Source organism: Cladophialophora psammophila, assembly GCF_000585535.1.
Source record: "Cladophialophora psammophila CBS 110553 chromosome Unknown aczJe-supercont1.18, whole genome shotgun sequence".
In the NCBI taxonomy this organism is placed as follows: Eukaryota; Fungi; Ascomycota; class Eurotiomycetes; order Chaetothyriales; family Herpotrichiellaceae; genus Cladophialophora; species Cladophialophora psammophila.
In genome coordinates this window covers 597,793-613,352 of record NW_006912939.1, presented here as the reverse complement: position 1 = coordinate 613,352, position 15,560 = coordinate 597,793, and the positions used below count along the sequence as shown (strand labels likewise).

The 15,560-nt window shown below is 52.7% G+C and overlaps 5 protein-coding genes across 5 annotated transcripts; 3 read left to right on the top strand and 2 right to left on the bottom strand.

The window, feature by feature from the left end:
• Positions 1 to 590: 590 nt before the first annotated feature.
• A1O5_10121 (ubiquitin-conjugating enzyme E2 W) lies at positions 591 to 1,434 on the top strand (the record flags this gene model as incomplete). The annotated part of the gene is made up of 3 exons (XM_007750699.1): positions 591 to 617; positions 807 to 957; positions 1,058 to 1,434. 3 exons carry the CDS (start codon positions 591 to 593, stop codon positions 1,432 to 1,434), a joined length of 555 nt encoding a protein of 184 aa, XP_007748889.1.
• A 1,306-nt stretch (positions 1,435 to 2,740) lies between these two features.
• Positions 2,741 to 5,313, bottom strand: A1O5_10120 (uncharacterized protein; the record flags this gene model as incomplete). The annotated part of the gene is made up of 3 exons (XM_007750698.1): positions 2,741 to 2,929; positions 3,036 to 3,334; positions 3,372 to 5,313. 3 exons carry the CDS (start codon positions 5,311 to 5,313, stop codon positions 2,741 to 2,743), a joined length of 2,430 nt encoding a protein of 809 aa, XP_007748888.1.
• A 533-nt stretch (positions 5,314 to 5,846) lies between these two features.
• Positions 5,847 to 6,029, top strand: A1O5_10119 (dolichyl-phosphate mannosyltransferase polypeptide 2, regulatory subunit; the record flags this gene model as incomplete). Its single annotated transcript, XM_007750697.1, has 1 exon — positions 5,847 to 6,029. A coding segment is annotated over one exon (183 nt), but the record flags the coding sequence as incomplete, so codon positions are not given.
• A 1,551-nt stretch (positions 6,030 to 7,580) lies between these two features.
• Positions 7,581 to 10,709, top strand: A1O5_10118 (uncharacterized protein; the record flags this gene model as incomplete). The annotated part of the gene is made up of 1 exon (XM_007750696.1): positions 7,581 to 10,709. The coding sequence occupies one exon, from the start codon at positions 7,581 to 7,583 to the stop codon at positions 10,707 to 10,709; it is 3,129 nt and encodes a 1,042-aa protein (XP_007748886.1).
• A 634-nt stretch (positions 10,710 to 11,343) lies between these two features.
• A1O5_10117 (6-phosphofructokinase) lies at positions 11,344 to 13,767 on the bottom strand (the record flags this gene model as incomplete). Its single annotated transcript, XM_007750695.1, has 1 exon — positions 11,344 to 13,767. The coding sequence occupies one exon, from the start codon at positions 13,765 to 13,767 to the stop codon at positions 11,344 to 11,346; it is 2,424 nt and encodes an 807-aa protein (XP_007748885.1).
• Between the last annotated feature and the right edge of the window lie 1,793 nt (positions 13,768 to 15,560).

Sequence of the window (15,560 nt, the reverse complement as noted above, 5' to 3'; positions counted from 1 at the left end):
GCGCTCCATTCAGCCTTGTCACTTTAATACCCAGATGTGTAGAAGTTTCCCATAGTTTCAGCGAGGTGTGAGATCAAAAAAATCGTCACTATTTTAATGTCAAGCATTTGTTCTGTCACTTGGTGCTATTGTAGTGAAGTTGGTGTATTTACTGACCCGGTTATTGACAAGGCTGCAAAGGCGCGAAAAGGGGCGAAGTGGGATGGACAAGATGGCCACTATTACTTGGTTAGGCTCATCATGTTCGCGGGGTGACTTCGGTACCGTTTCTCCGATGGTTCGTAGTTCGTTCATCGCCCCCAAACTGTCCATTTCGCTTCGTGACGTACCGATCCAACCAACATTCTACACTGTGTACACTGCCACCTACAAAACGCATAGGAGTTTAGGAGAACATCTATCTTTGCTTTCAGGTTTCCTGGCCGCCTTTCGCGGACCTTTTACTTCCTCTTGCCTTTGCCCAAACATACATACGTCGTCTCCTTCCGCTTCAAGACTTCAGCTCGTCCGGTCCAGCCTTGTTCCCGCACCTGGGTGCCTGCGCTGCCCAGATCGACTTCCTCCCACATCACCCTGTCCCCCTCCACACCATGTTCGCGGCAAAGAGACTAGGAAAAGTAAGTGACTCGGATCCAGATACCGTGTGTCTTTCAAGGATGGCTGGCTAACTGCCCCCATAACCGTCGCAGGAACTGGTGAAGGTAATCACATGCAACTCCGCTCCCCCCTCTACAAGCCAGGCTTCTCCCTCTTGTACCGGTCTCTCGATTTATCAGATACAGGTCTGACCCATGATACCACGCTAGGCAAAACAAAAACTCCCTCCGGGCATCGAACTGGTCAAAGCAGACGACTTCCGAGAATGGCTGGTCGACATACGAGTCTTGGATGCGAATCCTCTCTACATGAACCAAGTCTTCCGTCTCAGTTTTCTTTTCTCAAACTCTTACCCCATCGGTACGTGCGGCGTCTGCAGAGATAAGCAGCAAAGAAGGAAACCCACTATGAGAGGATGGGACAACGTTGGCTAACATGGGAGCCATGACATAATATATAGAAGCGCCCGAAGTCGTCTTCATCAAAGTGCCGCCCTCCGCGACCGACCCCGCAAAACCACAACAGCAATCACAGTCCGAGACACCCTTTGCAGGCCGGCCCATCCCCATCCACCCACACATCTACTCCAACGGCATCATCTGCCTCGACCTCCTGGGCACAGCGGGGTGGTCGCCTGTTCAGTCCGTGGAGTCCGTCTGCATGAGCCTGCAGAGCATGCTGACGGGGAATACGAAGAATGAGAGACCGCAGGGTGATGAGCAGTTTTGCCAGAGCATGGGTGTCCGAGGGCCAGACGGGTGGAGTGGATACAGGGGCGGCGGTCGCGGGCGAGGCTTGAAGGATGTACGATTCGCTTATGACGACGATACGGTCTGAATGGTAACGACAAATAAACGAGCACGAGGCGTTTGGAGGAAGCGAGATGACGTGCCTGGCTGGCTGGCTGGCTGGTTTGGTGGTCGGCGTCTGGATAGGAATTCATCATCATCATCACCATCACCATCAATATTCAGTGTTCCAAGTTGGGAATCGACCGGACCATGCAAAGCCGCGTACGGGCTACGAGACCTGGGGAAAGAAACTCCTGTGACTATATACCCATCTCTCTCTCTCTCTCGTTTTTCTCTCTTGGTCGTGGCTTTGGAAAATAAGAGGCTCAGAGGTAAAAGGGTCCCAAGGCCAACGGAGCTATTTATTTCGCCATTATCATGGTATGGCGTGGCATGACATGGCGCCGTACGGCGTAGGGCTTACGACACGGTATGACATAGGATGGGGTGGGATAGCATGGGATGGGAAGGGAGGAGGATGGAATGAAATGGGATGATGAGGGCGGCCTGGCTTTGATATGTTATGCATGCTATGCTAAAGCGATGCTACCACAACCACCAAGGTATGCGGCATATCATACATATGCGAGCGGCCAAGTTTCATAGGCTACATACCCGGGTATGTTACATATGTTACTTATGCTACTAACCCCTAGACATACTATGAGATAGTTGAAACGAGGTTATGACGTGCTCACCAACGCTCTTATATACTACACTACGGCATAACAACGCAGCGAGCTGAGTGCATCAGGGCATACTAAGCAAAACATACGGGAGGGGCGCATACGGTGTATATGGGGGACAAAGCACATAGAACCTGAAATCATACAAAATAAAATGGGATAATGAAACAAATTAGGGAGGCGAATGAATGAATGAATGAATGTATGAGATGGGAAGATGTATGTCCCTCCCGCCGACCGTAACTAATGGTGGAGCGTCGCTGACGAGACAAGAGACACACACATCCCTTTCTCCCCAAGCTGCTTGGTCGCCTTTTTTTGCTTAGGAATCATGTTGTTCCATAATTGACAATGCCCGGTATGTCCACTTTCTCGTTCCTTGACGCTCTGCAACCACTCCTTCTTCCCACCATCTACATCTTGTCCACCAACTAGTCAAAATCCGCGGCCCTCGCTCTTCCATCGCCACCTCTCCTATTCGGGCTCGGCGACCATCTCCTCGCTCCTCCCTTGCCCTGCTTCCCTCGTGCAGGTAGTGGTGACCTCGACCTGGACGCTGATCGTCCACTAACACTAGACGAATTCCTTCTCCTCGGCAGAGGTGCTCTTCGTCGCGGTGGGGCCACACTTCGACTCCTGCTCCTGCTGGGCGAATATCGGTCGGCCCTACGCCTGGGGGGTGGAGACCGCGATGGCGACCGCGACAGGCTGCGATTTGGACTTCTCCTTGCTGCTGTCCGACGGTTGAACCGCGGTGGCGTACGCGATCTGGATTTTGGTCTTGAAGGTGGGAAGTTGCGCCGTCGAGATGGATGTACAACAGGACTGGCTTGGCGTGATGGCGGAGAGCGGGATCTAGACCGTGACGTTGAGTGATCGCCCTGGCGCCAGGCTGGAAGCCGTCGCGGAGAGGGGGAGCGCGAATCGTCCAAGGAGCTACTATCAGACTCTGATCGTGTACGTGCTCGTCCGCGCGGAGGGCTAGTGTCTCGTCTTCGTTTTGGCGGAGGACTTCGAGAGGCTGAAAAGGAGCGTGATCCTCTTCTCGGTAGCGCACGTCGCCGAGCCGAGCGAGAGCGGGATCGCGACAGTGATGAGCTGTAGCTTTCTCCTCGTCTTTTTGCACCTCGGGCTGGAGGTGGGGATCTCGATCGTGAATCGGAGGCACGCCGGCCACGTGCTTTGCCTTTCGCCCGATCATCTGGAGTTGACGACCGAGGCCTTCTATCGGCCCGGCGAGGAGGATTTCTTGTGGATGACCTGCTCGTCGTGTAGCTAGAATAGCTCGAATATGAACTGACGCTCTCTGAATCCAAGATTTCGTCTTTTGGTGCCGGGAGAGCGGGGGGCTCCGGTTTAGGCAAACTCTTGAGATGTTCACGCATTTCCTCTGTGAGGGCGCCCATGCCGATGGACGTAAAATAATTGATGGCGAATCGTGTGTTGCGGGGTGTGTCTGTCGGGAAAATTCCGGAATAGCTGGGTCGAAGAATTTCATCCTTCATCCTCTTCTGAAGCTCAGGCAGTCCCATGGCTTCAGCCAGATCCTGGAACAGTATCTTAATGAAGATACGGCTGCTGGAAGTGGTCTCTTCCTCATTGAGATGCACCACAGAAAACACGTGCCAGCCAATAGCATCGGTGGCCAACAGATGTCCAAAAAATCGAGCGATGTTCCGCAGCCGGTTTGTCTCATATCGGTGAATTGTGTCGTAGTACTTGGCAAAGGCTTGTTCAAACAAGTCTGTCCAGAGTCGATTTAGTTTCGCAAATCTTTCACCGACAAGGCCAAAGAACTTCGAGTATGTCTTCTCCTGAGAGCAGCATTCTATGATCATGGAAGGCAACTCGGATTCCTGCCCCGCCGGGAGTTGAATTTTCATCAGCTTGTGACAAGCTTCTTCGAAATCGAGACTGGACATGATTGTCAAGTAAATTGTCCTTCGCAAATTGACCAGGTCTGTGTTTGTTTGATCTTTGATTTCCAATGCACGCTCTTGCTGGGCCTCTTCATCCTCGGAACTCTCATCAGAGCCACTCTCATCACCCTCTTCCTCATCATCACTCTCTTCCCCGAGGATTTCGGCTTTCAACTTCCTATACGCCTCTTCATGTTCTTCCCACTGTGGGTCGTACTTGAAAATGTTCAACGAATCTTGGACATCAATATCATCATCAAGGTCGACTTGGTGCGTAATTTGATCTTCTTCCTCTACGAGATCGAGGTCTTCCCGAATCGCCGGATTGTCTTTGTACCGATCCTTTCTGACCTGGAACAGAACTTCTATCATGTATTGGACTCGTTTGTCGATATCAGCCTCATGCAGAATGCTTCGAAATTGATCAAAAACAGCCAGTGCGATCGGTGGGCTCATCTCCTCCAAATGTTGGCCCACTTCTCTCGTCAAGCCAACCGCAATCTCCACAGAGTCGTCGGTCGGCTTGTGTAGAAGCAATAGAAGCAGTTGTGCAGCCAGAGTCTCGTGAGCGACTTGCTGGTTACACAGATGAGCGATGAAGGTGGTGGAAGAGAGGCAGACAGCTTTGTCGTTGCGCTTGAAGGCCTTGCGAAATTGAACGACCAGCCGGTTGAGGAGCAGCTCCCCGACTTGAGGCAGTTTTGTGTTGACAATAGCGGCCATCGCTGCATAGATAGGGGTGAAGGGCAAGGAAGCGGCCTGGGCCTTCATGATGCTGCGGCAGAACAATCCTCGACCGCGGACCAAGTTTTCACCAAACAATTCAGGGACGATGTGCTTGATATTGGAGACATTGACCTTGTTAATGAGGCCGTTGATTGATTTCTTTAGGGCCTCCCAAGCCATCCGCTGATACTCCTTGCTTGACTTGTCGGTGATTTGTGACTGCAAGGCACGCAGTTTCGCTGGAGGTATATAGGTGCCACCTGAGCGCATGGTGAGTAACTTCTCGTACTCGGCTTTCGCGGCCGCTTGTTTTTCTTCCGCAGTCAAGGGTTTCCGTCTTGCTTCATCTGATTCTCTAGGTTTGAACCTGGCGAGCAATTGTCTCTCCCGCTCGTCCATCTCGCGCTCCGGTTCTGCCCCCCTCGTTTTCCGCTCGTCATTGTCTTCAACGGGCGCAGGTCGGCGACGTTTAGGAGAAGGTGAGCGTGAAGGAGGGGATCTCTTTCTGGGTGCTGAAGGGCCTGGTGAATAGGAACCACCTGGGGGTGGGGTGGGGAGACGGACGGCGGACGACAGCAACATCGTGTCCGCCATGCTGGTTTTGCTCAAACGCTGGAAATCGATGGACAGAGTGATGCTAGATTCATATCTTCAGGTTTCGCCTTGTTCGTGAAGGCGAAGATATCTCGTGTTGAGGGTTGACTCGAAGGTAGTGGCAGGCAAACACATCGAAAGTTGATTTTCAAAAATCGGAATCCGGAAAAACTCTTCCGAGACCATTCCCCTTTTGGACTGTCCAGCGAAAGTGACATTTTCTGAGAACGCGACTGCGTGTCCAATTCTGCCCGCGTGTCCAACATTTCAGCAGTGGTTCTTCGAGCCTTCTTTCACAAGACTTGAGTTCCAAAGGGCGGAACCCGCAATCAGGAAGCAAATCGTGGCGTGATGGTATTTGCTCACTCCCCAGACCACGCGTTCAATCACAATACTAATCGTTCCCCTGCCACAGCTGGACAAAATTGTGGGCATGGCGACGCTCGTGGTGGCAACCACAGTCTTCTTATATTACACATTATGGACCTTGTTCATGGTATGGTACATCCCACCGTCATTGTGGGTTTCAACTAAGTTTGTTGCAGCCGTTCGTGGACGACGACCACCCGCTTCAGAGCCTTTTCCCGCCTCGCGTCTGGGCAATCCGAATCCCGGTCATCCTCACTCTTCTTGGGTCGGCGGTTGTAGGGACGTTCCTCGCCATGGTGATGATCAGAAGCAATAGAAAGAAGGCGGCAAAGGCTAGAGCCGCTGCGGCCAAGAAGTCAAAATGAAAGATTGGAAAGAAGAACAACAGTTCATACCGGGTCTCAGCAGCATTCACGCTGTGAGCAATTTGCAGCAACCATGTGCTTCGGTGACATCAACAAGGGGACACTGACACCCCGAGAGACCTCTCACTTCCTACCACAGGGCGACCCAGTCTTGCGTGGATGCAGCTTCCCCTCTGCTCAGTGAGAAGTCAGGTATATTATTGCAACATCGTCTGCGATCCTCTAGGACTCGATTATGGTTTCGTTCACTCATGTTTCTGAAAAGCGAGAAGGGATCTTGTACCTATATGCCATCGATGCAGCAAATACCTTGGATGAATGAAAGCTTTTCACCCAAGCTCTGGAACCCGATTCGGAGAATGCCTCTTTTTGCATGAACAAATCAGTCTGGCCCTGCCGCCCCAGAGACGTCATTGCGCCCTGTTGCAGTCCCAACTTCCGCTGGGAGCGGCCGTTTGTGGTCACTATGAGTGGGGAGAAATCAAGGCATTGGAGGAATTTGGAATGTGAGTCAGGCGCAGAGGACCAACCAAACGAGATTTCCTCCCTCTACACCTCGTCGAGTCCCCGCCACGAACCTGGTACCTCAAGAGGACTTCGTAACGCCTGTGAAGCGAGAGAAGGAACGTGGCGGACAATTGATCTTCTGGCAGCTGCCACAGAGTGAAGGGACTGCTCTTGTGAGACGATGTTCCTGTGGCCGGGCCCTGTACTGGGCACAGCGGACGCTGCGAACCGCCTTACTATTTTAGTGACTCGTGACCCGGCCAGCCACATCGTAATATCCCATGCAGCCCATGCCGTGGCCGTGGGAATGGCTCCCCCGCACGGTGCTGCAAGTGACCGCCCCGAGTGCCTGAGACTTGCTGAGGCCCGGCGACCATTCACACGCCCGTGCAGCGCCCCGTTGCCGATAAGCAGGTCACTAAAATCACCTGGGAGTCCTCCTGACTCAACCACTATTAGATTGCCGAGTGCCTCTTGTGTCCTCCATACGTAGCTGCTCTCAGCAAAGTACATATAAGTGATGCCACCTGACTGACTCTGACTACCACTACTCCTTCATCTGTGCAAGACAAAGAACAAGTATAATCCGCCAGTCCTTCGTTGCACACCACCCACCTGTCCCTCCTTCATTCGGCTAGTTACACACCGGTGCAAGCTGATCTGCCGCTCGAGACCACTCCTCACCCTTCTCTCTCCAACCGACGCGTCGAATAACCCCGCGCCGGTCCCTCTCGAGTACTGCACGGCGTCCCTACGTATCTTACAGACCTGGCTCCTCGTACAGGGTCGACTCTACTGCTCGCATCGAGTAGTTAGCTACAGCCTTACACGGTATCTCACCCCAAGTCTTGAATGCCAGCGTCCAACAAAGCAGCCTTCGCCGAGTCCAGGAATCTAGAAAGAGAAGGCTTCCAAACCGTGGCGGACCCAGATACTTCCTCCTCAAGAGTAGGAAAGCGAAAGACAAAGAATGCTGCTGTCAAACAGCTGTCCAGCCTCGATCATGCCGAAAAGACTGTCGAGTCAATGGGTCAATCTCAACACCCTATTCCCTCGAACCCTCCTCCTTCCATCCTGGGCCAACTTCCCCAGGCATTTCCTTCGAACAGAAAGAGCAGTCCATTCGACGTCTTGAACGATGTGAATGCCTCTCAGAAGGTGTCCGATGAGCACACTCCCCCAGTTGACAACTGGGCCCGAAGTGCTATCCATGGTAAAACTCCCCCGGTCGAACCCATTCCAGGCCTAAATACGGGTGGTTCCCCCCCTTATGAGCCAGGCTTCAGTAGCCGAGGCGTCTTCAATAGCAGAAGCCCTCCCATTTCTCCTCCGTTGCGGAAGGCTCGTCCAGTTAGCTACAGCAGTGCCATTCCTCCGCTTCCGACTCACTCAAGAATTTCGACCTCACCCTATGGCTACGGCATGACCGCCTATGGATCCCCCCCTGCACCGCCTCATCTGCCTCAACACCACTTTTACGGCCCTCACGATGTTGACTTGGGTCTGCATCCTCCCCATACACCTCTACCGGAACCTGTCCCTTTAAAGTTCACTCGCCTCCCAGGATCAGGACAAGAGGCTCGGGAGGCTGCCTTTCTGGCTATAGACGGTGAATTGCACATCGTCAGCTACAATGGTGAGAAGGTGGAACATGTAGGAGCGCTCAGTGGTGTGCAAGGTACCATACTTGATGCCGTACTACTCACATGGAATACCGGTGAAACCCCCTTTGCGGACTACAGACCTCTGTTGGCGCTCACGATCTTTGGGCCGGGAGAGCCTTCTCCTGCACAAGATGGCCGAACCTTTCCAGGGAGTCATCATAAAGTTTTCGAGACGAAGGTGGTGATATTCTCTCTGAGCAAGGGTTGCCAGGTCGCCGAGCTGCTGAGAGTGCAAACACTCATGGAGAGCTTCCCAGGGGTAGGGGCCCCTTCAAGCGTCAATCATGCGGCAAACCTCAAAGTCCATTCGAGCGGCAACTTTCTTGTTGTGGCATCCGGTGACAGCGGAGAAATCTTTGTCTTTTCCATCCGACAAGGCAAGGATTCCGCGGTATTTGAATGCCTAGGCAAGTACTGGACTACGATACAACCTCAGCTTCACAGGAGGGACTCCTCCTCTCATGGACCAGGATCAGATGCGGATGTTTCACCCGCCGATCTTGGTCGTAGCCCGGATAGCCAGAACCTTCCGATTTTTAGCCTCAACGGACGATGGCTCGCCTTTTGCCCTGCAAGCACACCGTCTCGGAGATCTATTGGGGCTGTCTTGGGCGATTTTGTGGTTCATACTAAAAACTCCAACATCACAGCTGGAACGGCTCCTTCACGGCCTTTGCCCAACTGCGACGTTGAGTCTCCCGATGTCGACACATTCTTCAGCAAAGTGGCGAAAGGATTCGCCCAGGAGGCGGTAAGGGGTGCGAAATGGATCAGCGAAAAAGGCATGCAGACCTGGCAAAGCTATTGGAAACGAGATACAGCCAGCACTAACGTGCCAGCTGCTCCGTCCTCCAGTCCTCCAGTGTACTCTCCTCAGCTCGCTCTGGCACAATTTCCGCCTACTCACGCCATTGACCAGCAAGGCATATCTAAGGATCCAGATCTTGTAACGGTAATTGACTTGAGGCTGCTTCAAGACAATCAAAACCGGAAAGTCACCTCCGAGCCTAGCCCAATGATCACCTTCCAACCACCGGGAGGGTGTAGCTTTCTGTCGTTCATGCCAACCGGTCTCGGCATTCTAACAGCCAATCGGAAAGGCGATGTGCAGTACATCTGGGATCTGATGCAGATGAAACACGTCAAAGTTTCGACAACTTCAAACTCGGCTGAAAGCGTTCGTGTGCGGCAAATTGCTCGCTACGAACGTCTAAGTCCTTCCTCAATCGTGGATGTTGCCTGGGATGGTCCAACTGGCTGCAGGTTCGCCATCCTGACGAAGAATCGAACAATTCACATTTTTGACCTGCCAAAAGCTGCCTTTCAATGGCCGCCACCTCCTACCAAGAAAATTCGACCGACTTCTGCCCCGGTTGATCCTTCTCAAGTAAATGCAGACCACGATCCTGCCCCTCCCGGAGGATTCTTGGCCTCTGCTATGAGCATTGCCGGGAGAACACAGCCGATGCTTGCAAGCTTGCGGGGCAGGGCGCCAAGTATCAGCAGCGGGATGACTGGGATGGCCCCGTCAGGGATCGGGTTTGCCTCTACGACCAGCATCAAAAGTGGTAGCAGGGCAGTAGCGGCTGGGCTTAGCAAGTCCCTAGGTGCTGCCACTGAGACTGTTACCAGCATACGACATGCCAATCAGAGCAGGCTTCATTTGAAGATTCCTGCCCGAGTCGGGATATTCTGTTGGCTGAGGCGTGATGGGAAATCAGTATTATCTATTCTGGACGAAAGCAACATCAAGAACTACTACGTTCGAATGACGAAGCCCAGGGAGAATCGTCAGATGGACACGGTATCGGTATTTGATGCACGAAGAGCTGTCGCAGTCAAGCTCCCTAAGGCTGCAGAACTAGTTGCTGATCTTCCCTCCAAGAACTTACCAGATGAAGCACAGGAAGACAGTAGTGAGAGCTTTGCACTACTCAGCTTCTGGAAAGTCCGACTTACCAGAGAAGGAGGCTTAAGAACGCCACATCCGCTCGCTTCAGCCGAAATCGAAACCAACGCGCCGTATCAGCCATTCCACTCTGACCGCAGAGTCACCATCTCTCTATTTCCAGACGAGGTAACGCTAGTGGAAACCCAGCTTGGAGGCACCCCGGTTGCGAAGTCTGGCCGGGCTACTGTCTCGGAGACTCGTAGTTCACTATCCCAGCAAAAATGGGTTTTCGGTGATGAAGTTCTCTCTTATGCACAGAATATCGCCAGCCAACAAGTTGTAGACGAGGGCTCCGTCATCTATCGAGAAACGACAGTTTTCTCTGGAAGCGCATCAGTGGCCACAGGCCCTACCGGAATGTTTGTTGAAGACGAAACTCCCCAAGCCGTCAGTAACACAAAGAAGAAGAAGGCCAAGAAAAGAATGCAGGTCCGATTACTTGAAAATGATAATGCAAGCGAAAGTATGATGGACTTTGCGGCAAGGGATGTCCCTTTTGAGCCGGACGAAGACTTACTGGGAGGCGAGAGCCCCCCTTGAACATACCAGGTTAAGGGCGCGGATGTTGTTTCAACCGTTTCTGCCGTTGAGTTGCTCGTTGACAATCTGTTTGAAGAGCTAACTCTAGCTAGTCGGAATAGATGCTGTCACAGACGGTTCTTTTCATGGCCTTGGGCTCAGCCTCGCGGTCTCTCCACGCTAAGACAGTGACGTGGAGTGTCAGTTTCATCTGCTCATTACCAGGCCATACGAGCATCCCGAATCTACTTCAACACTGAATAGCATCAGAATTTGAATACTTGGCTCTGTTGAATGTACAAGCACTTTCCAGTCTCGCCACATTGAAGACGACTACTTTCTCCAGTTTTCTTGCTATGCAAGGAGATGCCAAAGGGAATAGTTTTCCATTAGTCTTCCTGATGCTAGCCATTATCATCCAGTGTTGGACTAAATGCACGATTCTTGATTCAAATGGGCAGTAACCCGAACCTGCAATCCTTCGTTCCTCGATGACCTCAACCAACGCCGAAGCTTGTCATAAATGTCTCATTTTCCTTGCGCCTCAACAAATCATGCAATATTAGTCAAGACCACGAGCTGTCAACCCCAGCCTCCTGCCAGACATTTACATTCTGACGACTTCCAAGCCTTGGATTTCTCTCGTTGCAAACCCCTAAGGTCTTTGTGCCAAAGGACTGCCCGAGCGGCTAGGGGCGACAGATGTGAATGCTTCTCCAAGGGGTCCAGGCGGCTTGCCGTACTCAGCAAGCCAATTTGTGTCGTTTGGCCGACCACTAAGGATGTCGATTATACCTTTGACCGGTCGCCAGTATTCGGTTATTTGTCGACGCATTGCCCAGTCCGCCTGCGTCGCCTCCAAGCCTAGATCACTGCCCATGGGACTGAAGACGGCATCGGATCCCTGAATACCGATGATGGCGGCGTTGAGAGGATTAGCGTTGATCTCATCTCGACTCTTTCCAGCAAAGTTATCTTCAAGGAATTGCATGCATTTAATCGCCAATTTAAAGGATCGGATGCGGTCGATCGGCGAAGGCTTCATTCCCTGTTGATAATGGCCAGGAACTGCGACGCGTGCATCGAATCTGCCTTGTGCCTCCACATTGATCACGTCGGCGATCATTTGTGTCGTGTAAATTTCACTTGCACGCTCGTTTCGGAGGATGATCTTCCCTGCCCTTGCAGCGCCTTTGTCGTCCTGAAAATCTTCGCGAATAAAGTCGATATCTCGTAACAACATGCGCATGTTGATGCCATCTTCTGGGGTATAAACAGCCAGAGCGCCAACGGCTAGTCCTGTCATGGTAGCGAGATAACCAGACTTACCGCCCTGTGTTTCGACCACAAAAACCCTTCTCCTCGACGCCGACGCCGATTGCCGAATCACATCACAGAAGCCTACTAGGGTGTTGAGGCAAGTGTCACTGCCCAGCGAATATTCGGTTCCCGGGACGTTGTTCGAGATGGTCGCTGGGAGGACGAGGAGTGGAATGCGAAAAGAGGGATATTTGTCCCGGTTGTTCCTGATTTGGCTGGCGGAGGTAAAGGCCTCGAAGCCACCGATCAGGAAGAGGGCGTCGAATTTGTATAGCCTGAAGCAATCGGCGGTCGTGGGCACATCCTCACTCGGTAAACTTCTATTTGTGCCCAGCTCTGAGCCACCTTGGTTCACCCAGTCGTCCACATCAATCCACTTGAGCTCTCGGACTGAGCCGACAGGTTTATCAGCGTGGTGTCTCTGTAACCCTGGAAAGCCGTTGTATATGGCCAAGGGCGTATGGCCGCGAGAAAGACAATACGCAACGGCGGCTCGCACTGCCGGATTCATACCTGCGCAGGGGGCACCGACATGGATGATGGCAATACGCATGTGCTTTTCCTTTGGGAGGCGCAGACGCGGATTTTCTTCCGTGGTGGACGTGGTGAGCTTGTAGCTGTCGAAGTAGTCCTTGAATTCGATGTCGCGGAGGTTCATGGCCTTTTTGAAGTCCTTTCCCTTGAGGGCCGCGCCCGCGGACTTTGTCAGCCGCACGCATTCCTGCAGATCGGACCGTAGGATCTTGTTCTCGCGCACCGTGATCACGGGCGATGGGGTCTCCGGCGTCGCCTCTAGGAGCGCCTTGACGGCCTCGACGCCCTGCAGGGTCGCCAGCCAGCGGTCATAGTAGGACGGGAGGCCGCCCCTCTGGATGTGTCCTAGAACGGTTTTGCGGGTGTCGAGTTTGAGTTTCTCGGTCAGGACCTTGACGACTTGGTCCGCGGTGATCTTCTGGAGCTCGGTGTTCTGGGCGCCCTCGGAGATGATGATAATGGTTCGGCGCTTGCCCAGCTTCCGGTGGCTGATCACGATCTCGCACATCTCCTCCTCCCAGTCCTGGCCGGGCGGCTTCTCTGGGATGAAAACGTAGTCGGCGCCCGTCGCGATTGAGGCCATCAGCGCCAGCCAGCCGCAGTTCCTGCCCATGACCTCGATGACGAAACCGCGCATGTGCGACGCCGCCGTGTCATCCACGGCGTCCACCATCTCGCAAATCCGCTGGAGCGACGAGTAGCAGCCGATCGTGGCGTCGGTGCCCGAGAAGTCATTGTCGATAGATCCGACGAGACCACAGATATTAAGGTGTCGGTGCGGTTCAATCTGTTCGGGCGTGAGCTGTTTCGTCTGCACCAACTCGTCCAGCAAGCTGGGCCACTCGGATCTGAATATGTCGGCACCGGTTAGACTACCGTCGCCCCCACAGACTATCAAACCGGAAATGCCCTTCATGACCAAGTTCTTCGCGGCCTCCATCCTGCCAGACCGTGCCTTGAACTCCTGGCACCGTTTCGTCCCGATCAATGTACCCCCTATGGACAGGTAGCCCCGGACATCCTCCCAGTACATGCGCTTGATTGCGTCTCCTCCTCGAACTAGTCCTTCGTACCCTTCGAGAATAGCATACGCTTCACAGCCCATGTGGATCGACATACGTACGACGGCCCTGACTACGCCGTTCATGCCCTGCGAATCTCCTCCACTGGTCATGATGGCGACTCGCCTCGCATTGGCGGACGGGGTGTAAACGCTGGGCGTCATGATGGATGTGGCTTAACGTGTACGCAACACGTTTTAAGCTTGTAGCAGGTGTGTGTTAGATATCACCCAGAAGTCGGCGTGTCAGAGGGAAGCTCATTTACGGAAATGCTGGTGGGTAAGATAGGCTTGCGTTGCTAAAATGTGGGTTAGAAAGGATACAGTAAATATTGAGTTATATATACTCGGCAGAGAAGAGAGGAAAGAATAAGAAAAGAGAGGGAGAAGAGCACAATCTGGCCAGAGCCACGACATAAAATTGTGTCTGAGTTGGTTCTTGGCCTTTGGTAACCATATCATCACACCACTGCCTGTCCTTTTGTCGAGTCCTTTTCCGGTCCTTTGCTTGTTCCGTTTGTTGGAGTAATGGTGATGTTTGATATCGAGCACATTTGTCATGATGGGGAGTTACTTGGTAGAGAGGAGCTCAGAATGCCTTTGTGCTCTCCTCTGCCTACGTATCTGTGACATCAACTTTGAACACTAGTACGAAGGAACTAGGTATAGCTCGGCTTGCTGGTCTCCCCGCCAGGGGACAAACCGCGAAAAGATGAGGGCGCCGTCCTCATCTTGCCGAGTCTGCTGGATCTGATCATGTTTGTATCCATTCAACAGCATGATTAGTTCGAGGAAACATGCGGCGTCGTCTGATCTTTAGTTGTTGGGGCGCCATCATAATACGTGGCTGGCTTGTGGTGTGACTGTACTTTCGTAATACAGCCTGAAGGAGGTGGGTGGGAGGTGCCTCGCTAAGGTTGTTGCCCTGCCTAGCAAGTACAAGTCGATACACCCGGGAAGAAGGTTGGCCGATGGCGCTACAGTAGTTCTTTTCTATCCTTGCCAGGTACATAATCTTACTTGTACTGTAGACAATCAATGTTGGACGTCATGTCCTACAGGCGCGAAGAATCAACCTCTGGTTAGGGCAGCAGCCGCACTATACTCTATACCCCCGTCCCTCAAGAGATGCATCACAGTCCCAACACACCGAGTCTCCTGCCTGCAAGATTGACAAGGTTTTCGCCTGCCCGTGCGGCTTTGTCTTCTCACCAAGCCGGAGAGCAAACATATTCGCTTGCAATCAAGTCAATAAGAGGAATATGTTTGTCATGGTACGGTTTGTTGGAGTGTTTCCTTGTATACTTCAACCTTATCCACTTACTAAGAAAAACCATCTTCTTGTCGTTGAACAAGTGGCAGGGTCCAGGAGAACAGCCAATTGGTTATCGCAATGGTATGCATATATGAATACGCGCAATGTCATTGATATACCCGAGTACATAGGTACCTACTCGAGCATCATCAATACTCAGGGGGCGGTAGAAGCACACCGGAACAGCGGACACCATGCACTACCCAGACCCTTCAAAGTCTTCCACATGATGCTTCCCCACTAGCTCTAGTCTATCATCCACCACGATGACTGGCACTCGCTCTGCTCTCCGGCTCCCTCTGGCGCTTTGCTCCCAGTGGGATGATGAAGCCAGGCTTCGACAAGACCTTTCACGTCCGCAAGGCTAAACTACTGGACGTCTGTCTACCTTTGCGACTTCGAGCAAGCAAGGTGATCTCGGACGGTCGAGCAAATAAATTCTTTCAACGCCGATGACGTGGACCTTGTCAGGATTCCCTTAGAGTAGGAGAGACATAGTAGATTGCGCGGGTCAATCCCGACCCGTTCAATCACGGTGCAAGCGGTGGAAAAGACCAATATCACCTTGCATCACCCAGCCCGTGATTCCGTTGAGGCGGGGCATTTTCACCTAATGAGCAAGGGTTGAAGAGGGGTAGATGTT